At 45.9% G+C, this 26,736-nt stretch overlaps 1 protein-coding gene across 2 annotated transcripts; it reads right to left on the bottom strand.

Annotated features, from left to right (window-relative positions):
* Positions 1–10,453: 10,453 nt before the first annotated feature.
* On the bottom strand, positions 10,454–26,401 carry LOC117693665 (myosin regulatory light chain 12B). 2 transcript variants are annotated; one of them, XM_034484386.2, is made up of 4 exons: positions 26,237–26,401; positions 14,115–14,313; positions 12,123–12,284; positions 10,454–10,968 (listed from the first exon to the last, which is right to left on the bottom strand). In XM_034484386.2, exons 2-4 carry the CDS (start codon positions 14,296–14,298, stop codon positions 10,796–10,798), a joined length of 519 nt encoding a protein of 172 aa, XP_034340277.1. In that variant the 5' UTR covers positions 14,299–14,313; positions 26,237–26,401; the 3' UTR covers positions 10,454–10,795. The 2 variants fall into 2 exon arrangements, with proteins under 2 accessions (XP_034340277.1, XP_076773412.1); XM_076917297.1 differs by having other exon boundaries at positions 25,883–26,249.
* Between the last annotated feature and the right edge of the window lie 335 nt (positions 26,402–26,736).

Genomic DNA, 26,736 nt, shown 5'->3' with positions numbered 1-26,736 from the left:
CACTAACTGCCTAGCATTAGGTCAGATTTCACAGGTTCAAGGTACAGTCTCCCCCAAGACCCTCCTGATGCTTGTTCCCAGCTGTAAGCTCCAGGGTTCCTTGACCATTCATGATTCTGACTGCAAAATCAGAGGTTCCCACTGTGCCCCCAGGCTTGGTGGTGCCCAGGAGTGACTTACACAGCACAGGAAAATGTCACACGTATGAGAATAGTTTTTACTACAAAAGATGTGCCAGAGAGCCCATGCAGATACTTTGAGCACAGTTTGGGAGCACATAGCCCAAGTCCAAGCTTCCGAGAGTTAGGGACCCATCACCCACTGCCACACTGACATACGATGATCAGGCTAAGGAGTTTGTCATTGAGCCCATGTTCAGGTGACACTGGCGTTTGATTATGTAGCTGTGACTGGTAGAACTACTGGGCACATAAGATTGGAAATCAATGAGCTGAGTGAAGATGATCAAGAAGCAGAAAGGCCGTGCATCACCGGAAGCTCACTCCTGCTTATGCTCCCCAAAGTAAGCTCTTGCATCCAGAGCGAGGGGAAAGGGGTTCATTTAGCTCACGATCCCAGGTGTAGTCTTTTATTGCAGGGAAGTCGATGAGCAGGCAGAAGCTAATCACATCATAGCCATGGTCAACAACTGAGAGCAGTAGTGCATGCTTAGTGCTTAGCCAACCTTCACAGCTCATACAGCCCAGGATCCCAAACCAGGGATCGTACCTCCAACTTCCTTATGTGTTTCCCGAAGCTTTGCCATCAGAGCTCCCAAATGATGCTGCTCCAGGAGCATCTGGCACATAGATGCTTATTTGTACTTCAACATCTCAGTAGTAAAGCCAAACACCTAGACCTGCTACACTTCCTTCCCTCCAAGTGCGGTGCTAAGTGGGACTCCACTACTTTACGTTAAGAGGAGAACTATTCTAGGGAATTTCTTTTAAGTTTACCTAGTCTTGTGAAATATGTTGTTTTGCTGGGGTGGCTATCCCACAAGCTGCCCTCTGACCTCAACATGCATGCTGTGCCCCCCCCCACACACGCACACGAACATGCACCCCGTTCATAGTACATTGGTGGCCTCCCAGTGCCTTCTGGACTCTGTTTTAACATGTGGCCACAGGGGGCATATCTTGCTGTCATTTCTGACTTCGGTGACACAGGAAGCCCAAAGGAGGGAAGATGCCCTTGGCCTGGCCTAGCCCACCCAGCCAACAACTGCCAGCCCCTACAGCCAAAGGCCCCAGAACTTGCCAGCTCTCTACAGCCACTCGGAGATAAGCCATTTTTGTTACATCCCTCCAGTTCATCTCGCCAGTAAATAAAGTAGACAATGTCTTTGTGTTTTCTAAATCCCAAAGTATCTTTTCAACGAAAAGTGTGCCAGCAAGACTTAACATTGAAGCATGTTCTGATTGTATCCAAGCCAAGCAGCAAAGAGGTGAAAGTGACTGAGCTCAGGCAGTAAAAAGAGAGAAATCGCAACAAAAGGCGCGCACATAAGAAAATGGATATACTGCCGGGCGGTGGTGGCGCACGCCTTTAATCCCAGCACTTGGGAGGCAGAGGCAGGCGGATTTCTGAGTTCGAGGCCAGCCTGGTCTACAAAGTGAGTTCCAGGACAGCCAGGACTACACAGAGAAACCCTGTCTCTAAAAACCAAAAAAAAAAAAAAAAAAAGAAGAAGAAGAAGAAAATGGATACACACTGAAGAGATCGGCAAGGGTATTAGCAACCCTCACAACTGTGGAGAGTGTAGAAATGTTTATCTGGTTTCTTGAAAATTGCCTTTTCCTTTTTGTAACAATTTGATTACATCCATATGTCTTCCAACCCTGGCCCAGCCTGCCGCCTCAAGGGGGCCAGCTGCCTTTGTAGGTCTTCCCAAAGCAGCCATCTTAGACTGCTATGGGTTCTACCTCCTCTGTTCCGAGCACTCCCTCTCTCCTTCCCTCGCCCGCTCAGCAGGACGTCATGGACTTCCAGACAGCTAGTGTGCCTGCACTGCCTGCTCTAGTCCGCAAGCCCGTTAGATGAAAGGAGTTTCTGTTCTTGTTGGGTTAATGTTCTGTGAAGAGACTGACTGGACTGTAGAACCCGTTTGTCTTTTAACAGACTTGTGAGTAAGGCAGGAAAAAAAACATATATCTGAATGTGGTGCAGAATAAGAGGATGTTGGGGGAAAAGATCCCATGTTCTCTTTTAGTTAGGAACCAACACACAAAATGGGGAAGGAAAGAGGCTCAGACACAACAGACCTTTTGGGTTAGGGAGGAGTTTCTCAGAATCACTGATTAAAATTGACTGGCAAAATAGTTTTCTAAGATTGCTCTGTTTATACAGACAAAAACAGGCACTGTTTCCCAGTGCCTTTGTGTTTGGAAGGTCTTGTCTTTCTTATATTAAAAGTTTGGGTTCTGTCATGGTTTTCAGATAGTAAATGCCCCCCACAGGCCCTTGTACTGAGAGAGCTTAGTTCCCAGCTGGTGGGGGGATGTTTTGGAAGGTTCTGGAAACTTTAGAATATAGTATCTTCTAGCTGAAGGAATATGTCATAGTATGGATTTGAAAATGATACTTGGTCCCCAGTCCCTTCTTAGGACTCTTTGCTTCCTATCCACTGTGAGGTGGGTATTTTTTTTTTTTTCTCTACATGTAGTGCTGGACAGTGCAAGCCCCCTGAAACCATGACCCTAAACATATTCTTTCTCCTTTGAGCTGTTCTCAGAAATTTTGGTTATTGCTTCCCAAAAAGAATTAACATAGGCCCAGCATGGTGGTGGTGACACATGCCTTTAATCCCAGAATTCTGGAGGTAGAGGCAGGCAGATCTCTATGAGTTTGAGGTCAGCCTAGTCTACAGAGTGAGTTCCAGGACAGCCAGGGTTACATAGTGAAACCTTGTCTTGAAGACAAATAAAAAGAAACAAGAGGGGAAAAAAAGAATTAAAGTAGGCTCAAAAGTTGTGAAAACACGTTTTTGGGTTTTTTTGTTTGTTTGGTTTTTTGTTTGTTTGGTTTTTTTTTTTTTTTTTTTTCAACTCAAATGTGAAACTTAAGGGCAATTTCTTCTTCATCATCATTATCCATCATCCATCATAAATCAGCAAGCCAATCCCACCTCCTGATAGACTGAAAACAGAGAGCACAGAGGCCAAGGGACCAATGAAGAGCCTGGAGTAGGAGCTGCTGTGCTACAACTGGCTGTGACATTGCAAGGGAGAGCAGGGGGCACTGGGTCATTAGTCTTCTCATCTGAGAAGCAGGAGGTGCTTTCCCCAAATGCCTCTTAGCAAATAGACCCGGCTCCCAACTATGAACAAAGAATATCACAGACATTTCCAAAACTAAGGTTCTGGTGGAAATTTGATCTATGGCTTTACTTTGTTACATTCTGGTTCAGTTCTTAGTGTTGTTGAGGGGCTTTACTTTGTTACATTCTGGTCCAGTTCTTAGTGTTGCCAAGGTAACTGACCAGCATTGCTGCCAACAATGGGACTGCAGAGGAAATAGGTGTCATTCTCCAGCAAGCAGAATTTAAAAAGTAGCTTTGACAGCCTCCTGGGGTGTTACACATTGTAGCTCAATAACAGCTGTCATTCACACTGATAAACCAGGGCAACTGACACTACATTGCACTGGGCAAAAAAGTAGCTCTCTCTCTCTGTGTGTGTGTGTGTGTGTGCGCCCACTGGTGCCTTCATGGAAAAAGGTTATTTCCATGCAAGCAAAGCACGAATAAAGGTTATTTGGGAATCTATAGTCAGCCCCTTATATGAGCCAAAGTCCGTTTGCACGGAGATGATCAGAGAAGAGCCAGTGTAGGAAACATCCGGATGCATTTTTGCAGTGCTAGCTACCAGAGTTCAGGAGGAAACAGACTTCATCATACTCCTTCGGAAGGAGGATCTGAAAGGAAGCATTGTACCCTGAGAACTCAAGACAGCAGACGCAAGACTGGAGGGATTAGGGGACTTCCTGAAAGTATGTCCAAAAACGATTTCTCATATTTAAACATGAACATGCCTACTCATACACATCCCACAGAATATGTCTAGTCCCCCCTTCCAAGTACTTCAGGTCTTTTATTCATTTGGTATTTTTCTCATATTAATCTGATGATATTTCCAGGAGATGGGGGACTGGGGGAGGGAATAGTAATCAAAAGAAGCTGTCTTACAAGCTACTTGTGCTGTCTTGATACATTTAGGTTGTATGACTTGGTACAGTACATTATATAGAGCTATTATACAGATGGTGCTCAAATTTTTTTTTTTTTTGGTTTTATTTTGTTTTTTTCAAGACAGGGTTTCTCTGTGTAGTCCTGGCTGTCCTGGAACTCACTCTGTAGATCAGGCTGGCCTCAAACTCATCTGCCTCTGCCTCCCAAGTGCTGGGATTAAAGGTGTGCGCCACCACTGCCCAGCGGTGCTCAGATTTTTTGAGGCAAGAAAATAATGCATAATTTCACAATATAATTCCATACACATCCACCGGCTTGTGGCCTTAGCCTCCCCTTCACTACAAAAGATTTGATAATAGCAAGAACGATAAGGACTTGCTCACATGTTCACATGATCATGGAAATGAACTGAGGTGGGACCTGCCTGCAAGCCCCAGGAGACTGGGAGACTAAGGTCAGAGGATAGTTTGATCCCAGGACTCTCAAAGACTGCAGAGCTGGATTCTGGAACTTTCTAATCACTTAGCAAATATTTATACATGAATTAATGGTGGATGGATAGGAGGAAGGGAGGGAGACAGATGGAGGGAGGGAGGAGGTAGAGAAGGAGGAGGAGGGAAGAGGGGGAGGGAGGAAAGAGGGGAAGAGAAACAGAGGCACTTGCTATGAGTTCTTGTAAAAATTGAATCCCAGAAACTGCTCGCTAAATCTGGGATGTATAGATGCATGAAATTCCTGTAGGGGTTTCACACAGAATTGTTCTCTCTAAAGAACTCTTGACAAAGTGGGGCCAGCGCTCTGAAGCTGACTTCACGCTATACTCTAAGACTTAAGTTCCTTAGGGAATGGTTTATAACAGTACCAGGAATAACAGTGACACCTAGTGACACTTCTAGTTATCATCTCTAAACGATTGCACTTGACAACTGTTTTTTTGGTTTTTTTTTGTTTTTAAAGAAAGCTCTACTGAGACCTAGTACAAAGGTGACAAGTATAATCTGTGATTGTTACTATTTTTTCAACCCGAGAACCCTTTCTTCAAAACTGTAGTACGTGGGCCAGCCTGGTCTACAGAGTGGGTTCCAGGACAGACTGTCTTAAAACCTTGTCTTAAAAAACAAAACAAAAACAAAAACCTAACAATGAAACAGAAAAACCAAACCCAAAAACCCTTCAATCTGTGATAAACTTTCACATCGTCATTCAGTCTCTGAATGACGTTCTCATGGGATCTCTCCACCCAGGTTCTTCGGCAGTTTCTACATTCATAGTTCAACCTTGTGCTTATACTGTAATGCATCTTTTAAAATGTAATGCAATGTAACAGTTTCTTAAAATTTCATATTATTTTACTTACCAGTTTGGGCGTTTTGTCTGCATGCACGTCTGTCTGTTCACCATCTGCATACCTGGTGCCCAAGGAGGCCAGAAGAGGGAGTTGGATCATCTGGAACTGGAGTTAAAGCAGTTATGAGCCTCCGTGTGTGCTCGGAATTGAACCTGTATCCTCTGCAAGAGAGACAAGGGCTCTTAACCAGGAGCCATCTCTCCAGCCCTTGTGAAGCATAACATTGATAGAATTACTTATCAGGCTAAACAGTAATACATGCATGGATCATGCTAGAGCTTGGAAAACTCAAACACCTCACTGTGTTGTGTTTAAGAATGCTGCCGGACCGTGAGAGGCAGGGGCAAGCTGAGGTTTGCTCTGAGGAATGAAGAGCACTCTAGGAAAGATCTGAGTCCAGGAAAAGAGGCTAAAGGTCCTTACTGAGCCCAGGGCAGCTTTTGCCCCAGGCTGTCACCTATTCCTCCCTAGGAGATTTTATCAGTACAAGACAATTTTTGTCTGTCATAGATTTTCCCTGAAGCCTTCCAAAAACCTTCTCCCTCCCAGCTCTCAGCCCTGTTGAGATTAAGATGACAACCACCTGGCCTCGAGTCTCTTGTGAGGCTGCAGGGTGGAGCCTACAGATAGATTTGTACAATTTTCCTTCTGTTTGTCTATTGTCATTCAGTCTAGCCCAGTGTCCTGGCTAGTTTTATGTCAACTTGATACCAGGTGGTTATCAGGGAGGAGGGGACCTCAATTGAGAAAATGCCTCCATAAGATCAGGCCGTAGCAATCCTGTAGGGCATTTCTTTAATGAGTGATTAGCCGGGTATTTGTGGGTGGTGCCACAGCTGGGTTTTTGTCCTAAGTTTATAAGCAGGCTGAGCAAGCCCATGATAAGCAAGACAGAGAGCAGCACCCCTCCATGGCCTCTGCATCAGCTCCTGCCTCCAGCCCACACTGCTTGAGTTCCGGCCCTCGCCACTTTTGAACTGTTACACTGTGAGCAAAATAAACCCTTTCCTCCCCAAGATGCTCTTTTGTCATAGTGTTTCATCACAGTAATAGAAACAGTAACTAAAACACCCAGTGACTCACTTATGGAGCTTTTAAAGAGTGGAGGGACATTTCAGCTTCCCTCTAACTGAAAAGCATCTTTGTCAGGGTCTGGGTACCGATATTTACCATACCATTATTTAATTAGGGCTTGATTTAATTGTGGGCTTTAATTGGGCTTTTTTTGAACAAAGAAAAGCATCTTTGTCAGGCTCTGGGTACCGATATTTACCATACCATTATTTAAATAGGGCTTGATGTTTTTTTGTCAGAAATCTCAGAAGCTAGATTCTGTCTAGTGAGGCGAAGCTGAGCAAGCAGGGTGACTTCTGTAGTTCAGTCTTCTTACCTAGAAGATGAGATAACAATGCACACATTACCCGGGACCCAGGGTTTTGAGAACAAAAGGTAATGGCAAAGGTTTCATAACTTCTGTACGAAGATAACAAACTGCTGCTGTCTTTTCTGGTCATCACTTTCCTGGGTCACACCAGCTGTGCTCTGATTACAGCCCTGATGCTTACTTGTTAGCAGTGTTACCCCGAGACCCCACTCCCATGCCACCGCCATGTCTGCACCAGCCCAAGCCAAGTAACTGCATCTCTGGATGCTATGATTCCTTAGGTAGCTTTACTTCTTTGTTGCCTCTCTGTTCTATAGGAGACAGCAACAGTGAGTTTGTCAACTCTTAAAGAATAAAACCATGAAAAATCCCAGCCGCAGAGGCAGTAGTGTATCATGCTTAGTACAGAGTGATAACAGAGAAATTGGGGTCCCTTCTTGGGGCTCTCAGTTTTGTTAATAAGAGGATTTAAGAACAGACTCATAGGAGAGCTTAAGGCCAACTTTATTAGAGTTTAATATAAATACCCAAGAGAAGCAAGCTGTAAACCCCGACAGCTGCCTGGAAGAGGCTAAAGAAGAGAAAGAGAAAACATCGTGCCACACAGACTGTACAGAGATGAGCCCCATAGAGGACAAGCAGCCACAGGGCAGAGATGGGGGCTTTAGAAAAAGGGGTAAAGAAGCTCGCAGCCCCGGCAAAAGCGCACCTGGGCTCCGGCCAGCATCTAAGGGGAAGACAGAAGAGAAGAAAAAAGAAAGGTGGCGCCTTTTTGAAAGCCAGGACTAAGGAAAAGCAGGCAGACACAAAGAGCGAGGGAGGAAATTCAGGACAGGAAAAGTACAGCATCTCACTGTATTTGTCTCTTTAACACAGCTTAGGGTGGGCCTGCCTGCCTGAGGGTTGGACCCTTGGCTAAAGGATTAACCAGCCCAACTGGATTAACTTCTGTTTGTTTGTGTCTGAGATAGGATCTCAATATGTAACCCAGGCTTGCCTGGAAGTGACTAGGTGAGCAGGCTGGCCTGGAACTTGAAGTGATCCTACTGCCTTTGCCTCCAAGTGCTGGAATTAAAGGCCTTTGACATCACCCCTGACTCTGGATTAACTTTTTTCCTCCTGGGACATTTACTTATGTGTATCTGTGTGCATACACCTACGGAGGCCAATAGTGGGTATAAGGTCCCCTGAAGTTGGAGTTACATACAGGCAGTTGTGAACCACCTGATGTTGGTGCTGAGAACTAGACCTCAGTCCTCCACAAGAGCTGCAAGCATCCCAAACCATCTCCCCAACACACCAGATTAACTCTTAAAGACAGGAGACAGTAAGTGGTGCTGGTGATCAGTTTTAATCCTAGCACTAGGGAGGCAGATCCCTGAGTTCAAGGCCAGTCTGGTCTACAGAGCAAGTTCTAGGACAGCCAGGGCTACACAGAGAAATCTTCTCGGAAAAACCATCCACCTATGAGGTGGTGGTGGACGAATGAACAGATGGTTAGGACCCAGGCTCAATCCCAACACCCACATGGCAGCTTGCAATCATGTCTAACTCCATCCAGCTCCAGAGGATTCAACATCCTCACATACATGCATCCAGGCAAAACACCAACGTACATAAAATAAAAATTTAAAATCATTAAAAAAAATCAGGAAACAATGGCATGTTTCTGTAGAGGCAGATTCTATTTTTTTTCCTATAATAATAGGAAACTGCTCAGAACATTTTACTTATTGAGACAGGGTGTAGCCCAGGCTGGCCTCCAATACTATATACCCAAGATGAGCGCCAAGGCACAGCTAGGCTGGAGGTCCGTGGGGCAAGGACCGCCATGTCTGCACCAGCCCAAGCCAAGTAACTGCATCTCTGGATGCTACAATTCCTTAGGTAGCTTTACTTCTTTGTTGCCTCTCTGTTCTATAGGAGACAGCAACAGTGAGTTTGTCAAGCACAAAGTATGGTTTTCTTCTATCTACAGCCATGGGATGCCCTATCTGGATTCCACTGGTGACATACTTGAGTTGAGAGCAATCTCCGTGTTCTCGTTACTGCCACTGTGCCTTGGGAGGAGTTGGCTCCTGTGAGTCGGCCTTTGCACAGGGACTCTTTGTCAAGTAGACCTCAACTGGGCTGTACCTCCTAGGGAGCGTTTCTGTCCACTTTGTACTGTGCAGTGTTCTCCGTCACCACACAGTATTTATGTGGTCACGCCTCTCCTGTCTGCCCTGGCCTTTAGTCAGCAACACTTACAAGAACTTGCTGGGTAATGGGTACTAGATAAATGGCTTGGTACCTACTTCTGCTTAGACTTATTCCTATGACAAGCCACTTGAGCCGCTTCATAGTGAAAAGTGGAAACGGGAATGCCTCTCACGAATGCATTCGTGGTTCTAGACGGGCGCTCTGGCCTTTCTCAGCTTCTATCCGTGAGAAGTAGTAATTGCTCCTCTGACAGAGAGCGAGCACCTATCCACCTGCAGAAGAATGCTCATGTCCCCCAGAGCGCAACAGCTGCTTCTATTAGATGTCAGAAGAGCCCAGGGAGAAAGCAGATCAGGGTGCTGCACTGAGCTGGTGCAGGCCGTAAGCAATGCACATGCTGACTTTAAGAAACACATTTAGAGGGAAAAATAGGTGTCACATGTCACCAGGCTCCCCTTAAAAGAGTCTGCCTTCCCTAAGTGGTCACTGTGCCGCTGTCTTCAAGCATATCAGTAATTGCTGGTAATATCTTCTATTTCTTCAACATGGTTTGAACGTTGGACCTCACAAATCTGCGAATTACAGCATATGCAAGCCACACCCCAGCCTGTTTATAACCCTTTGTCTTCTGCTTTCTCCCTGAGGCAGGATTCTCTGAAAAAAAAAAAAATTAATTGTTTTACTCCAAGATGATTTTAGATGACTACAAATTGTTAACTACTGAATTCTGCCCCAGTGTGATGAAAGCATGCTGGCATTTTCAGCTTTCGGGAGACTTTGGTTGTAGTACTGTACTGTGAGTTCTGGAATTAGTGAGACAGAAAGGCAACTCTCACTCCCACCCAACTTAAAGAACAGGCTGGGGGCATGGCTCCGATACAGCAGTTAAGGGCCCTGTGTTCAATCCTCAACAACCATGTCCACCTCCAGTCCACCGGTGATAATCCATCTCCTCAAACTCTAAGAACCATGAGGATTCGATGCTGCAGAATAACAGTTCACTTATCTGGAATTACGTATGTTCTTGCAACCTTCTATCAATGAAATATCTGTTCTCCTAGAGGACACGCTACACTTAGCATTCAACAGGCATTTCCCTAGAAGATGCAAGATAAAGACCAAAGGTGTAACTAGCTCTTAAAGATGCTAGAGTGTATTTACAGGTTCTGAAAATGTGAATGTTGTAAAGTTCGAGTTTTACAGAGCTGGATACCCCAAACTATCACTCGTTTGTTTTACACTCCACTTGAGGCAGCATAATCTTTATTTCAAAATAACATTTTTATTATATAAAAATGTAAAAAAAAAAAAAATCCAGCAAAACCAGAAATACGGATATATTTTCCTGGGCTTTCACATTGGTTGATTTTTATTTCATCTCATTTTCAGTACAATTTACAACATTGTCCCCATTCCAGTCTGATTATACACATGCTAAGTGACAGATAGGTTCTGGAATAAATATATTAAAAAAAGAGGAAAAGCTGTGAAACTAAGTGGCACGCAGTAGGTCCTATGGTGGGGGGAAGTATCTGAAGAACTAAGTGGCACATAGTAGGTCCTATGGGGAAGTGTCTGAGAAACTAAGTGGCACGCAGTAGGTCCTATGGGGGAGAGTGTCTGAGACATGAAGTGAGTAAGAAAATGCAACAGGCCTGTCGGCCGCAGCTCTTCAGTCATCTTTGTCTTTGGCTCCGTGCTTGAGGATGCGTGTGAACTCAATGTAGTTGAAATTCCCCTTTTTGTCAATGGGGGCCTCCCTGTACAGCTCATCCACCTCCTCGTCTGTGAAGCGGTCGCCCATGGTGGTCAGCAGCTCCCTCAGGTAGTCCTCCTGGATGGTGCCTGGAGGGCAACAAAGGGCGGGCTCATGGCACAATTCCACAAACCGTCAGTCAGGATTCAGCACTCTCTCCGGCTACCACACCCCGCTGCTTCCCAGCCACTCCAGAGCACTTTATTGATTTTTAAAAGTGTCAAAATGGAGAGATGGCTTAGTGGTTAAGAGCTCTCCAGTACTCTGCTCTCCTCAAGAACCCGGGGTCTGACTCCCAGCACCCACAGAAAGTCTCACAACCATTTGTAACTTCAGTCCCAAAGATCTTATGCCCCTCTTCTGGCCCCTGAAGGCACCAGGTGTGCATGTGGTACACACACATACACATAGCTGTAATATTTATACACAGAAGAGAAAAACAAAACTTTGTAAACACTACAGTATAGAAACACAAAGTCAAGTGAAAATTAGGAGGTGGCTGCCCAGAACAGGAGGCAGTGTCACTCAGAGTCAGTGCAGGGACAGCCATGTACCAGTACTGAGAGAGGGAGGGAGATACCAAGGTGATGTGTGAGAACCAGCAGGAGGTTAAGTGCGGGAGAAATGACTGAAGAAGGAAGGGATGAGGAGAGAGGACGGTGAGACTGGGAAGGCTTCTCACACTGAAATGTGCTTCTAGGAGGGACAGGAAAACGGAGACAAACACAGAGCAAACCCCCAGGTAGCCCAGAGACACAGAACATTTCAAGTGCTCACACTATATATAAACCATGCTTTTCAGGTAAGCCAGGGGTCTCAGAAAGGACAGCTTTCGTTGTCCAGGACTATCTAACGGACCCTAAACATACATGATTTTGTTAGGAAGCTTGAAGACGGATTTAAAGGGGAACAAGATAGGCAGCTGTTTCATGACCTACAACAGATCTATGGCCAGGCCATTTCTGGTTCTACTGCCGTATTTTAAATAACAGGATTGGTTAGTTTGCTCACTCACTCACTCACACACACACACACACACACACACACACACACACACACACACATAAAATGATATATAATATAATAATAATTTTAGGACATTTTTAAATGTGTAAAATATATATATTATAATATAATAATATATAAATATATATTTTACACATTAAAAAATATCCTAAAATTATGTTCCATGTACCCTAAAGTGAGGATGGATGGACACATGGACACACGCACGCAGCATTACCTGTGGCTTCCTCGTCGAAGCAAGCAAAGGCGTTTCTGATGACGTCCTCGGGGTCCGTGCCGTTCAGCTTCTCTCCAAACATGGTGAGGAACATGGTGAAATTGATGGGGCCCGGGGCCTCGTTCATCATGGCGTCCAGGTAGGCATCGGTGGGGTTCTTCCCTGCGAGGGTGCACATTGGAACAAAGAAAAAAAAAAAAACAAACCACTTAGGCTGGCATCATTTAGCTACTGTTATGCTACCACACATATTTTTAAAGGTTTTTATTACATGTACATGTAATATTCATGATATCACATGTGTGGAGGTCTGAGGACAACTTTCTTTCCTTTTTTTTTTAAAAAAAAGGTTTTATTTATTTATCTATTTATTTATTTATTTATTATATGTAAGTACACTGTAGCTGTCTTCAGACACCCCATAAGCAGGCATCAGATCCCATTACAGATGGTTGTGAGCCACCATGTGGTTGCTGAGATCTGAACTCAGGACCTCCAGAAGAGCAGTCAGTGCTCTTAACTGCTGAGCTATCTCACCAGCCCTGAGGACAACTTTCAGGAGTTGGTTCTCTGCTTCCACAGGGTTCTGGGGCTCAAAACCCTCAGGCTTAAGGCAAAAGCACTTTTCTGTGCTGAACCATCTTCCTGGTTTCTTCATCTCTTTTCATTAAACAACAACAACAACAAGACCACCCCAAACACTACAGAAAGCAAGGTCAGCCTAAGTGCAACTCTCCTGCCTCATTCTCCTGACTTACTCTCCTGCATGATGATGAATGAGCCACCATGCCAGACTTGAACTGGAGTGCTCACAGTAAAGAGAAACCTTGATTTCAGTTCACAAATCTTAGGACATAAGCCAGAGAATTCCCTGACAGTGAGTGGGGACATCTACAGAGCTCTCCACAGGAAAGGTCTTGGGGAAGGGGGTTGAAAATCAGTTCACCCACTGGCCTGGAGAAGACCCGAACTGAAACCCAGCACTCCAGACACCAAGTTTAGTGCCATCTGTTTTAAACAGCCTCCCGTGAAAAGGACTGGCTGACGTCAGCGTCTCAAAGTCCCCTTCAGACATTGAGTTGACACACATGGAAAGGATGTGTTGACTGCATCTTCAGATCTAAGGAAACATCTCAAGAATTATACCAGACTAAAATGGCAGTCCCAACCAGAATTTGGGTGAAATTTAAATGACACAGGAATGGTTATTCCACCCATGACACCCGCTCAACTCGCCTGTACTTCAGACGGAGCCACCAAGTGAGTGAAACAGGTAAAAAGACCACTTTCCTATGTGCAGATCTAACCCACTGTAACCTAGAGATTCAAGAGAGTTCTGAGTGAAACAGGAATCTAAAAATGGATGTGTGTGTGTGTGTGTGTGTGTGTGTAGTGGTAATGGTATGAGTGTGCCAGGCCTCTCCATCCTGGGGCCCACGCTGAGGTCACCAGGCTTGGCAGCATATACCTTTACCTACTCAGCCATCTTGTCAGCCCCATTTATGGCTTCTAGAAATAATTAATTTCTTTCTCTCTCTCTCTCTCTCTCTCTCTCTCTCTCTCTCTCTCTCTCTCTCTCTCCTTCTCTCTTTTATAAAAAGAGCTTTATTATGGAAGTCTCTCTTCCTGGGGTCCATTTTGAGTTAACACCGCCCTTCCTTTCCAGACAACCATTGTTAGCTATAAATGGCACCTCTTTGTTCATTTGTTCATGACCTGTGCTCCACCCTCAGGATATCGCCCACTGTATATGATTAACTGCAACTTCTGATCTCTTGTACCTAGCCACGACTGGCTTTCAGGCTCCTGCGGACACAGTCTACTTAGCTAACAGGAACAGAACCTTCCTAGTACCCACCCTGCAGCTGATCCCTGCTCGTATCAGGGCCCCACCCACACCCGAGAGCTTCCCGTAGGTCCTTCGGAACAAGGGTTAAAGCACAGAACAACCCAGAGATGGACTGTCACAGGGAGCATGCACATAAAGGCTACCCAGGGACGCCAGCATGTCGTGCAGGTCCTCCTTGTCGATGAAGCCATCTCGGTTCTGATCGATCATGTTGAAGGCCTCTTTGAACTCTTGGATCTGGGACTGGTCAAACATGGCGAACACATTGGATGTTGCGCGCTGAGGGCGCTTCTTGGTGGTCTTGGTCTTCGCTTTTTTGCTCGACATGGTGGCGGTTCAAACCTGAGAACAAACAAAAACAGTGCATAATACGTAAAGCAAGAAGGGTATACACACGCCTAAAATAAATATATAGATATATAGATAAAAATCTTTCTCTTTCTTTTTTATAACAGGGGTTTCCTTGCATAACCCCGGCTGGCCTGAAATTCACACAGAGCTTCCTGTCTCTGATTCTCAAGTGCTGGGATTAAAATCTATGCCGAGCTAGAGTAAAAATATTCTCACTGGGCGGTGGTGGCGCACGCTTTTAATCCCAGCACTTGGGAGGCAGAGGCAGGTGGATTTCTGAGTTCGAGGTCAGCCTGGTCTACAGAGTGAGTTCCAGGACAGCCAGGGCTACACAGAGAAACCCTGTCTCGAAAAAAACAAAAACAAAAAACAAAAAAAAAATTTTTTTAATATGGAAATTTGCTTCTAGAGGGTAAGAGTAAGTACGTCCAAGCTTTATTTTCAATGTGACAGAGCAGATTTTAAATAACAGAATTTATGAACTTTCCATCACGTCTCACAAGACTCATTTCTTTTGTTTTAGGGACAGGGTTTCCTCTGTGTAGCCCTGTGTATTCTTGAACTCACTCTGCCTGTAAGTGCTGCGGTTGAAGCTGTGGGCCACCACCTCCTAGCAAGACCAACTTAAGATTTAGCTTTTATTTTTAATTATGTGTGTGTGTCTGTGTGTGGGTATGTGTACACGAGGGCAGGTGCCCACAGAGCCCAGAGGAGGGGGCTGGAGCCCTGGAGTTGCAGTTAGAGGCAACTGGAAAAGCTCCCAAGGCTAGTTGTTATCCACTGGGAGTGGATTCTGTAGACAGGACTAGGGTAGTCAGATGCGGTTCTCACCTTTAAAACACACCATCTAGACCCAACTTCCCCTTAGACTTCCAAGCGGTTCCTGCATTTCCCCCCATCTGACAATTTCTGAATCTCATCATCCTCCCAATCATTCCTAGAGACTCCGTAAGAGGCTTGGGTGCTACCCTCCACTCCGCTGACAGCCATCAGCGATTTAACAGAATTTATTTTATCTTTTACACCCCCAACCTTTTAAGAACAATAGGACCTCATGTAGTTCAGACTGGTCTTAAATTCATCATGTTAGGTCATCACAGATGACCTGAAACTCTTGGTCCTCTTACCTGTCTTTTGAGTGCTGGGATTATAGGCATGGTACATGCCCTGGCTGCATTTTAAACAATATCAGTACATGCATGATAATGTGTTGGTTGGTGACAGGTAACATACACAATGGTGTATACCACACGGTCTTGGTCTGCAGCAAGCTATTGTATCTGGTTTTGTGTAACTGTATGCTGTCGGCAAGAGAAATGAGACCACCTAACAATGCCATTCTCAGAATCTATCCCCATTACTGGACGATGCACCAATGCAAATAGAACACAATATTGTCAGCTTTGGAGTTAGAGGCCAAATTAAAATCTAAGTCACAGATGACTGGCTCTACATCATTTGAAATCTCACAAATATCAGGCCTGTTTTTTTTTTTTTTTAAACAAATGTGTTTGAACTTTTATTATTTTTATGTGTATGAGTGTTTGTCTTTATGTATGTCTGTACACATGTGTGCAGTGCCAGTGGAGACCAGAAGAGGGTGCTGGATCCTCTGGGACTGGAGTTACAGATGGATGTGAGTCTCCAGGTACTGTTAGGAGGGGTGCTGTTTACTGGCTTGCTTATCATGACTTGCTGGTCCTGCTTTCTTATAGAGCCCAGGACCATCAGCCCAGGGATGGCCCCACCCACCACTGGCTGGGCCTTCCCCATCAATCACTAATTAAGAAAATGTCCTACAGGCTTGCGTACAGCATTTCTCAAGTGAGGAACCCTCCTCTCCGATGATAGCTTATGCCAACTTTAATAAAACTCACCAAAATAGGTTTAAATAGGTTTAAAACCTGTTTCTCATGCATGTTATAGTAGGCTCTCCCAGTGAGCGACATCCCCAGCGTGACTATAACACTTTACATCCTGGAACTGTGTGTGCTGACAGTTTCCTGAGCCCTCCTCCCTCAATGCCTTGTCTCTGTTAAAGGTGTCTGTGAATACGTACGCATGTATGTGGTGGTGCAGAGGCCGACAGTGGGTGTCTCCCTCAGACGCTTTTCACTCTAATTGTTACTAAGATATATTTATATATTTAGTATGTATACAGCATTCTGCTTGCATGTGTGTCTGCAGGCCAGAAGAGGGCACCAGATCTCATTACAGATGTGAGCCACCATATGGTTTCTGGGAATTGAACTCAGGACCTCTGGAAGAGCAGATAGTGCTCTTAACCTCTCAGCCAGTCCCCTCCACTCCAATTTTTGAGGCAGGGTCTCCTGTTGCACTGGTGAGCTCACCAACTGGCTGCTGGACCAATGGGCTCCTGCTCCTCTGCCACCCCAGCACTGGGATTTTAGGTGCACTTATGTGCTAGCTTTCTATGTGGATGCTCGGATCTGAACACAGAGACTCACGATTACATGGCCAAGCACTTTACTGACTGGGTCATTTACCCAGCCCCAAAACCGTTTCTTAAGAAATCCAACTTTGGGCAGAGCATGATGGTGTACACCTTTAATTCAAGCATGTTCTAAAGACATGTTCTAGGATAACTGGAGAACAAACATAGCAAGATCTTGTTTCAAACAACAACAAAAAAGGAAACCCAACTTTGTTAAGCACACGCACACGCATACACACACGCACACGCACACACACACACAGTTTAGGGTCTTACTATGTTTGTAGCCCAGCTGGTCTGATTTATGATCCTCTTGCCTTGGTTTCCTAAGTGCTGGGAGTTTAAGATTTTTAGGGTTGGGGAAACACTCAGTGGTAGAGTTCTTGTCTGTATGTTCAAGATCCCGGGTTCCATCTCCAAAAGCACAAAAACAAGATACACTTCACACACACACAACCATGTGACACACATCAGCAGTTGAAAATCGAGCAAAGGTGTATCAAAGCCACCAATCTGATGAGAAGTCTGGTCCAGAGAAAACGTCCCCTCCCACTTGCCTTCTGAGAGAGTATCTTGGCTTCCTCTACTGTCTCACCCTCTGAAGTGGAAACTTATGATTTCTTTGGAAAGTCAGGTGTGTCGAATGGTGTTTTTTGCTGGGGCAGACACTTGAAGGAAGCAGACACAGGTGACAGGATGTTTTGCTCGAGCAAGCGTGTGAAATAACGAGGGACTCTTCGCTAACAACACATGTATTGGCTCACCCTACACTGCAGAGCTGAACTCCATTTGTCATGACTCCACAGAGAGAAAGGCCCCCAAAACTTCTGGTGGCTTCTTGCTGCTTCAGGTTGATTGGCAGAGTGATGTCAGCCAATACAGATTCACGTGCTGAGGTGAGACCCACATGGAGGGCGTATATATAGGACTCAAGGGACAGCGATGGGGTCCTGTTTGCATAGCTAGCTTTACGAGCTTCGTTGGTCTCAAGTCTTCATCTTTGGTGATCTTTGCTTCATGGAGTCCCTGCTGGTCCTAATCGCTCCTGCTGACTCCTTCAGCTGAGGCCTGGCTGCTCCTGCTGGGCTGTGCCACCTCTGCTGACTTTTGTTCTGTTTGCTACCCCGACACTACCGAACTGGCTGCTGATGTATCTGTGAAGTATCTGTGAGTGGATCAAGCTGCCTCTGCTGAGTCCTGTGAAGTGAACTGATTTCCTGACAATGTAGATTGGATTTGCTCCAAAGAACAATTTCTAAACAGGCCGTGTCCGCCATGCACTAAATAACTTTTCTTTTCCACTACCTCTGGTGGGTGGTGGGCTAGAGAAGTTGAACCCTGATTAAAGTAGGTTGAGAGAAACCTATGCCTACTCGCCTCCCACTCACTCCTCAGCCCACAGCAACTGCCTCAAGCGACAACTTCAGGAAGTCTTTCTTCAGGGCCTGTACTTGACACTGTGGTGGGCTGGGCTGTGGGAAGGCCGCCCTCCACTGCAGCCTCAGTTCTCCTGCTTCCAGGACTGGCCCACCTGGGGTTTTCTTCTTTGGCTTCCATCTCCCCTCAAACACTGGGGTTCCTCATGTCTTGGCATTTCTGACAGGGTTTCACTATGCAGCTGCATCCCAGGCTGCTACAGAATCCTCCTGCTTCTGCAGTGTTCTGGCTCCAGGGCCTACACCTCCGGCTTGCACTTCACCTTGAGCTGCACATTCACACCCAGCTGTGTAGGCAACAGGCCCATTTTGGACATCCCACAGACACCACAAAAGCAACTTCCCCCACTTTCAGTCGTGTGTCGTGTCCACCCCCCCCCCCAGCAGGGAAGCTAGGCAGCCGCTAGTTCATCACTCACAGACTTGAGACAGCTTCCTCTCCTATGTCTGTATCACAAGCATGCACTACCTCACTTGGTTTTGTTGTTGTTGTTTTAAAAATTTGTGTGTACGGTCGGTAGTGGCGCACGCCTTTAATGCCAGCACTTGGGAGGCAGAGGCAGGCAGATTTCTGAGTTCGAGGCCAGCCTGGTCTACAGAGTGAGTTCCAGGACAGCCAGGACTACACAGAAAAATCCTGTCTCGAAAAACAAAAAAACAAACAAACAAAAAAACAAAACAAAACAAAAAAAATTGTGTGTGTCCACACATGCATATGTATATTAGAGGACAGTGTTTGAGAATTTGAACCCACCACATGGGTTCAAACACAGGCTGTCAGACTTGGCAGAAATAGCCTTTATACCGAGACATTTCATCAGTCTCGTGTATACTTATTATACATACATACATACATACATACATACATACATACATACTCACTCTCAGGAGAAAGTCTAAACAGCCCGGCAGTAAATGAAGCTGCCTGCCTTCGAAATGATGCAGCTTAAGGCCAGACATTAACTCCCCAAGATGGGCATACTCAAGCCCGACTAGAGGCAATCTCTCTCTACACACACACACACACACAGCCTCTTTCCCGTTAACCTCTCTTCTAGTTATTGTAGCTCACTTAAAACCTTTTTCAAAGTTTCCAACAGATGTGAACATAGGTTTCTGAGCGCCGATTCTCCTCTGCATTCAGATCACAGACAGCTGGAGTCTTCATATAAGTCCAAGCCACAGCTGAGAAACCACATGGACCGGCCGACTGTACCGAGAACAACTGATGGGAGAAGCCAAAGCCTGGACTGACTATCAGTGTAGCAGGAGTGTAGCAGGTCAGACGGGCTTAACAAGTGGCAGCACCTTCTATTAGCCATGATTTAACAGAGAAACCTTTATGCTCAAATATTAATGAAAGTGCTTTAGGAGGTGGGAGTGCCTTACCCTACCCCCTACCCTTAGACTACAGTTATTGCAGTCACAGATGAACGTATTCACAATAAATCACAGCCCAGAATGTAAACTACCTTTAACTAAAAACAAACACTTGAGTTTTTCTCTGTGTCCCTAACATAGTGAACTAAGAGGTTCTTGTGATGCCAGTTCACATTGGGGCCAGGGATGCAGGAAGCTGGCTTTACAAGTGATGTCAATGTCTAATGTCCAAGTTATAAACCAGCAGAAATTTGTTGAATTTGATCCTGCCTTTCTGGCTTCCTCAGGCTTGGAAAGATGCTCGGAGCACATGCTGCCACCGCCCGAGGAGTCCAACATCACTTTGATGCTTCCCCAAGTATCTGTCACCACCACGAGGCAATAAACACTGCTCGATCTCCCAGCATCGTGCGCCCGGCATCTCTGAAGTTTATTAAAAAAAAAAAAAAAAAAACGATGCCCGAGTCTTAGTCTAGCCTAACAGTACGGAAATGCTGGGAGTGGAGGCCAATTTAGTTCTAAGATGCACCAGGTGGGAGCTGGACGTTGGTTCAACGATTAAGAATACTTGTTGCAGCGGGGCGGTGGTGGGAGGCAGAGGCAGGAGAATTTCTGAGTTCGAGGCCAGCCTGGTCTACAGAGTGAGTTCCAGGATAGCCAGGACTACACAGAGAAACCCTGTCTCAAAAAAAACCAAAAAAAAAAAAAAAGAAAAAAGAAAAAAAGAATACTTGTTGCTCTTGTGGACAACCTGGGTTCGATTCCTACCTCTCACATGGAGGCTCACAACTGTCTGTAACTCTAATCCCAGGGGACCTGACACCCTCTTCTGACCTCCACAGGTTCCAGGCACGCACACTATGCATAGATATACACAAGACAACACACTCACAAACTTGAAATAATTACGTAAATGTTCATCAATGCACTGGGCATCTCCAATGTACAGCTAAGGTTGAAACCACATAGTCCACGCTGGCTGTATGCATGTCCAGTTTCCCCTGGCTTTTCAACTTTGGTTGGGTAAATGAAGGCCTGGGTTCTAATTCCAGTTCTTTGACTTTCAGCCACTTTAGCTACCTCATTCTCTTCATCCATGTAAAAGGTGACTCATGGGCTGGGAAGACGGCCTTTGAGCACTGGGACCTGAGCTGGAGCTGAGAATCCATGTCAGCATGCAGACCAGCAGACATGTCTCAAAAAGGTGAACACACCTAAGGGATGACACCAGGGATTGTCCTCTGGCCCCCACATGTACGTGCACACTTATATACATACTGAGAGGCAGCTCATAGCCAATAACTGGCAGCTAGCAAATTATTTGTAGTCTGCAGGAAGGTTTGTTTAGTAGCCCCCAAGATGCCCTTTAAAATATTTCTTCAAAAATTAGCTTGTCAATTTTATCCACCTATGTATGCATGTATGTATGTGTGTATGTATGTATGTATCTATCTATCTATCTATCTATCTATCTATCTATCTATCTATCTATCTATCTGTGAGTACACTGGCTCTTTCTTCAGAAAGACCAGAAGAGGGCACCAGACCTCATTACAGACGGTTGTGAGTCACCATGTAGTTGCTGGGAATTTAACTCAGAACCTCTGGAAGGGCAGTCAGTGCTCTTAGCCACTGAGCCATCTCTCCAGTCCTTGTCAATGTTTTTAAGGTGACATTTTACTTAAAACCTTGAATTTCAGACATCTTGAACAAGCGCAGAAGGAATCACCAGATTAGCACCCCCAGATTCTTGTCGAGTATTCAATGAGAAATCCGCCGCCCCCCCCCCCAATGTTTTGCTACCTGCATGGTTCCTGATGGCACTGAAATTCCTTCCCCATCTTGCCAAGGTGGTTGTTGGGCTCCAAGATGACCCTCAACAGCTGTCACTGTGCAGCCACCCAGAAGTGAAGAGTGGAGAGCAGAGTGCATTGTGCAGTGATGTCAGTTGACTGTTACAATAGAAATTGCATCCCCTGCTTGCTGTTGTGAGTCAATCCGCAGATGCTAGCACCAGATAGCAGGGAACTGAGGTCTCCTGCAAAAGCCAGCGGCAATGGGCCATCCATCTGTGTAAGTCAGCCACACTGGACATGATCCCTTCAGATGAGGGCAATCATGGAAGACTAAACTGCTTGGGAGTTCCTGGCTTTTAAACACTGGAATTTATTGGCCAGGTGTGGTGGCACACACCTACGATCCCAGCACTCTGGAGGCAGAGGCAGGAAGAGTTCTTTAAGTTTAAGGCCAGGCTGGTCTACAGAGTTAAGTTCCAGGACAGCCAGGGCGATAAAGACCCTGTCTCAAAACCAAAGGACTCAAACCAACAGCAACAACAAACCCCCAGGTATTACCTTATAGGTGATAAAACAAAGTTAAGGACTCTTTGTTATGTATCCATGGGAAAACAGCAAAGTCCTAGTTCTGTGAATTCTTTAAAGTGTGACTGGAGGAGACATCTTTGTTTCAGGCTTAAGGCCACAGACATCTAGAAAGTTCAAAAGGACCAGCCAGGTCTGGGAGAATTTTCTATTCTGGTAAAAGAAAACAAACAAAAATGGCGGCGACAAACCCCGCCCCGTTCGGGTGGCTCTCTCAGACACATCTCCCACTTCTTACCAGCATCCTATCCCACATTCCCCCACTGCTCAGCAGGTTTTTCTTGCTTTCTAACGACAGCTTTCTTCAAAGTTCTATCCTTGGACAGCTTTCTTCAAAGTTCTATCCTTGGACGTACTTAAGTGCTGGCTGAAAAACTTTGTATCTCAAAGCTACCACTCAAGCTGGGTGCGGCTCTCTCCAGGCTGAGGCAAGAGGATTGCCGCAGGTTCGAGGCTAGCCTGGGCTAGACGGTAAGTCCCGGGCCAGCCTGGTTTCAGAGTGAAGTTTTGTCAAAAAAAAAAAAAACCCAAAAAAAACCCAAAAACAAACAAAAAACAACCCCCCCCAAACAAACAGCATGGGGCATAAAATCTAAAAGAAAAACTCACCACTGATTGTTATTAGATTAAGGAGAAAAGGGTGGAACTGGTTCTATGGGAGAAGGAGTTGTAAAGCAATCAGTTTAGGGGCTGGGCTAGTCACTGCTCTTTGAGGACCAAGATGGCTGCTCAGGGTGGGTGGGGAAATCACAACCACCTGTAACGCAAGCTCCTTGGGATCCAATACCTCTCACATGCACAAGCCCCACCCATACACATATAATTAAAAATAAAATCTTTACAGAAAGAATTTTAGCCCAGCTACACTACAATGGCAGCTGAGACGTCAAGGTAGGGGAACTGTACAGTGAGGGAGTTTTGATTTGTGAGCAGATTCATGGGAGGAGCCACTGAAGGTGGAAAGCACAGACAGGCTCCAGGCCCAAAACTAAAGTCTTTTAAATTCAATTTTGTCTTTTCCGACATCTGTCAGAATCTAGAAATTTCCAATGGATTCTCCTGTAATCATGGTGGACAAGTTACTTATTGTTGAATGACCAGATACAAGACCAGTTTCAAGGCAGCAATCAGAAAGGGAATTCCGTACATAATCAAATTAAAATGCTTCACAAAATTAAACTCATATGCTTAATGACATATAATTGGTTTTTATGTTACATAGTTTTTTTTTTTTTAAGTTCCATAATTATCTTTCTTTTAAAGAGCTAAACACAATTTTTACGACTTTCCTTCACACGGGGAAAACTTGGTGAATACATGTATTTTCACACTCAGCACAGACACTGCACTGTTCTCTTCTCCCTTACAGGTGTTCTGGGTGTCCCTGCCAGTCAGCTCCCTACCTTGGGTACCTCCTCACTTGTGTAAATGTGTATACCCATGTAATAATCCAATTAAGTTATAGATGTTAACGTCATTCCGAAAAGTCCTGGAAGTCAGCTGTGTACCTCACACCCCTGGCAAATCTTGTTTGGATTTCTCTTCCTTTTCCGAGACAAAGCCATACTACATAGCTGAGGCTGACTTCCAACTCCGGAGCCTCCTGCCTCAGCTTCCAGAGTAATTTTTTTTTTTTTTTTTTTTTTTTTGAGACTGGCCTGACATATTGAGTTGATGAGGTCCTCTGCATCTTCTGAAAAACATTTTTGAGTGTGTGGATCAAACCCAGACCCTTAGTTAGTGTCATACACCTGGCCTTTTATTCTCTACTACTGAACATGATTATATTGATGTATAATTTACAAATACCCTTCTACAGCCTTTTGCTTTTCTACTTGGATGAGAGTCTAGGAAGACTGCTTGCACATGGCAGGTACCAAATAAACACTCGGCAAGCAGCAACATACATATAATTAATTTCTTCCCATCACAAACAATATTGCATACACAAACGTTCACGGTTAAGGTATCAGATTTGTGCAACCCTAAAATAAGGATTTCTCCGCCTAGAATGTACCCATTAGTCAGCACACACTCAACCACTTCACAAAGCCTACCAGCTAGTTACCCCTTGCTCAGTACCTGGAAGGAACGTTATTAACATAGGAACAGGCTACAGGTGTACCAGGCACCAGAGGTAAGCACGTCACATGCATTAATAATTAATCCTCACAGCAGCTTACAACACGAGCTCTGTTGCTATACCAACTTCTCAGATAAAAGCTAGGAAGAGGCAGAAGGAATGCCCAAGGAATCCAGCCACAGAACATGTCTCACCAGCCCAGCGTCCTTCATATCAGCAGCTCAAATGCCCATCATGAAAACTTCAGCCATGCAAGGCTGATGTGTTCCTTGAGGTGAATATGAAGTATGATGCTTGCTTGCCATGTTAAGGACACAGAACCAAAGAGGCGCCTTTAAGGTCTCTCTGGCCTCCCTTTTTCTCTTCCAAAGTCCAAGGATCTGACCACGGGAAGCATGCCCGTAAAGAATGGAGTAGCTACGGCTACCTCCCTCTAATGGTAACAAGTCCAGAGGTGACACCACACCCAGAGCCCAAAGGGACTGTCCTGGATATCATGTTTTTCAAGCAGGTTTACTCCTCTAAAAGTCAAATAATCTTCCTCTAAAACTGTCAACATGCCCCCCTTCCACCAATTAAGGGGGTAACAAGCTTGCTAAATCTCATTAGTTTACCTCTTTCTCCCTCCCCTGTACATAGTGAGTTCTGAATAACCTTTTCTCCTGTTATCTGGCTTTTGCCAGGTAAGGGGGAAGTCAGTGATCAAGCTTCAGAGGGAGGAAGGGAAATTTGTGTTGCTCAACGTGTGAAACTTGTTAAAGAACAATCAAAGACGCTGGTAACTAGGGTATATGAAAGTCATCCCTACACAGCTGTATCATATCTTTTAACCTTGGGGGAAATGGGGATATTGGCCCCATGCCTGGCTTTCCTAACTTTGGCCAACCATCACCTGGGGATCTGTCCTTCAGAAGCTGCAGCTCAGTAAACTCTGCCCCACTGAAGCAATAATGAATACGGAAGCAGCCATCACAGAATTTACCTAACCTAGTATCCAGACAGGAAGAGTGATCAGGTGCTTGTGTATGCTTGTGTGTGTGTGTGTGTGTGTGTGTGTGTGTGTGAGAGAGAGAGAGAGAGAGAGAGAGAGAGAGAGAGAGAGAGTGTCAACGAGCTCACAGAAAAAAAATTGGTGGCATCATTATGAATTCCTCAAGTGATCCCAGGCAAATGACATCATCTCTCTGGTTATCACTTTCTATAACCATAAACTAATAGGGTTTTAGGCGATACTCTGTAAAGAGTTTATTGAATCAGAAAATGCTGTGATATTTCTCTAACACACAGGACTACAGCCAAGCCATCTTTAACAAAAGCTGTCAACCCGATCCCCTAAACATCCTTTCATCGTGTTACTTCCTTGTCGAGGGATCCAAGCGACTCCCCAAATCCTCTTACATAATTTTTCATTTCTCATCGAGTTCTCAATACACCTATAAAGAGGCCTAACTTAGCTAACTACGTCATTTTACTTTATAGGATCTAGCCCAGGGCTGTGTGTATACAAGGGTCCTACCCTAACTACCTTCCTCTTTCCCAGCTAGTATTCGTCATTGTTCTGCTCCCTTCGGGCTGACCTCCCGTGTTTCTTGTACACATAATACTATACTCATCTTTTGATCTTGGCCACCTTTTGCTCGGTGCCTCCTAGCAGAGATCCACCGGTTCATCTTGGATCCCTGGCTCAATAAGTTCTCCATTCTTTTCAGCTTTCTTTGAATTGTCCTTCTCTAACAGTGAGCTAAATCTTTGCAAGACCTAAGACACAGTAAGAATTTATGCAAATCGGCCCATTTTAGCATTTGCTAACCACAAACTCTAGTACCGGTTACTGGTTTCCTTTGGCAAGAACCGTGCACCAGCGGGGCTTCTCCTCCCACAAAGCGTCTAGAACGGATGCGCGCAGTTGCGCTAACACGCAGCTTGGACCTGCGGCCGCGGCAGGTGTGGGCAGCCGGGCACCAGGTGTCAGTCATCGGATGTCGCAGGCCCTGTGCACACGGTCCGGGGGCCTCGCTCGGCCAGGGTTCGCCAACACAGAAACCGCGCAGGGCCTCGAACCGAGCCGCCTCCGCTCCGCCAGCCGATGGCCCCGCCGCCCGCAGGCTCCAGACGCGGTTGCGCAGCACGAGGGACAGATGCGGCCGGAGGATGCTCCGCGGGGCCGAGAGCCACTCACCTGACCTGATGCTGTTCGCACGAGAGGACCCGACCGGCGACTGCGACCAGTGGAGACTGCGGCGGGACGGTGGCGGCGCCGCACTTCCGGCCCGGGGGCGGGGCGGAAGGAGCACCGGCGAGCCCGGCGCGACCAACCGCGGCAGGGGGATGCGGCGAGCGTTTCTAAGACCCCGGGGCCCTGCAGCCAGCGGCGGCGACTAGCCTGCTTGGCTGCGCGGCCCGACGAGCTCAACCCGGATAGCCGTGAGTACGGATTCCTCAGCTCACCCGCACGGCATCCTCCTGCCGCAGTCGCTCCAGCCCGCGGGCCTCCCCGGCTCCCCGCGCAGGTCCCGCGGCCCTTCCGCATTCCCGGGCCGAGGGCGGAGCGCCATCGCTGGAATTTGACTCGGGTGGGTTGGGAGCCGCCCTGGTTTGGGGGTCCCTTGGCGCCGGCAGCGGGCGGTCCGAGGTTGCCTGATTTAGCAGAGGGCAGCTGGCCTGGTTAAACTGAGTTTT

Source organism: Arvicanthis niloticus, chromosome 21 (genome assembly GCF_011762505.2).
Source record: "Arvicanthis niloticus isolate mArvNil1 chromosome 21, mArvNil1.pat.X, whole genome shotgun sequence".
In the NCBI taxonomy this organism is placed as follows: domain Eukaryota; kingdom Metazoa; phylum Chordata; class Mammalia; order Rodentia; family Muridae; genus Arvicanthis; species Arvicanthis niloticus.
This window is presented reverse-complemented; position numbering and strand designations above follow the sequence as displayed.

Excerpts from the sequence above, each read along its gene's own strand:
- LOC117693665 (XM_034484386.2), bottom strand. The coding sequence starts at position 14,298 with ATGTCGAGCAAAAAAGCGAAGACCAAGACCACCAAGAAGCGCCCTCAG. Across the intron at positions 12,285-14,114 it reads CGACATGCTGGCGTCCCTGG|GGAAGAACCCCACCGATGCC; the intron begins GTAGCCTTTATG and ends GCACCCTCGCAG. Across the intron at positions 10,969-12,122 it reads CTTCGACGAGGAAGCCACAG|GCACCATCCAGGAGGACTAC; the intron begins GTAATGCTGCGT and ends GTTGCCCTCCAG.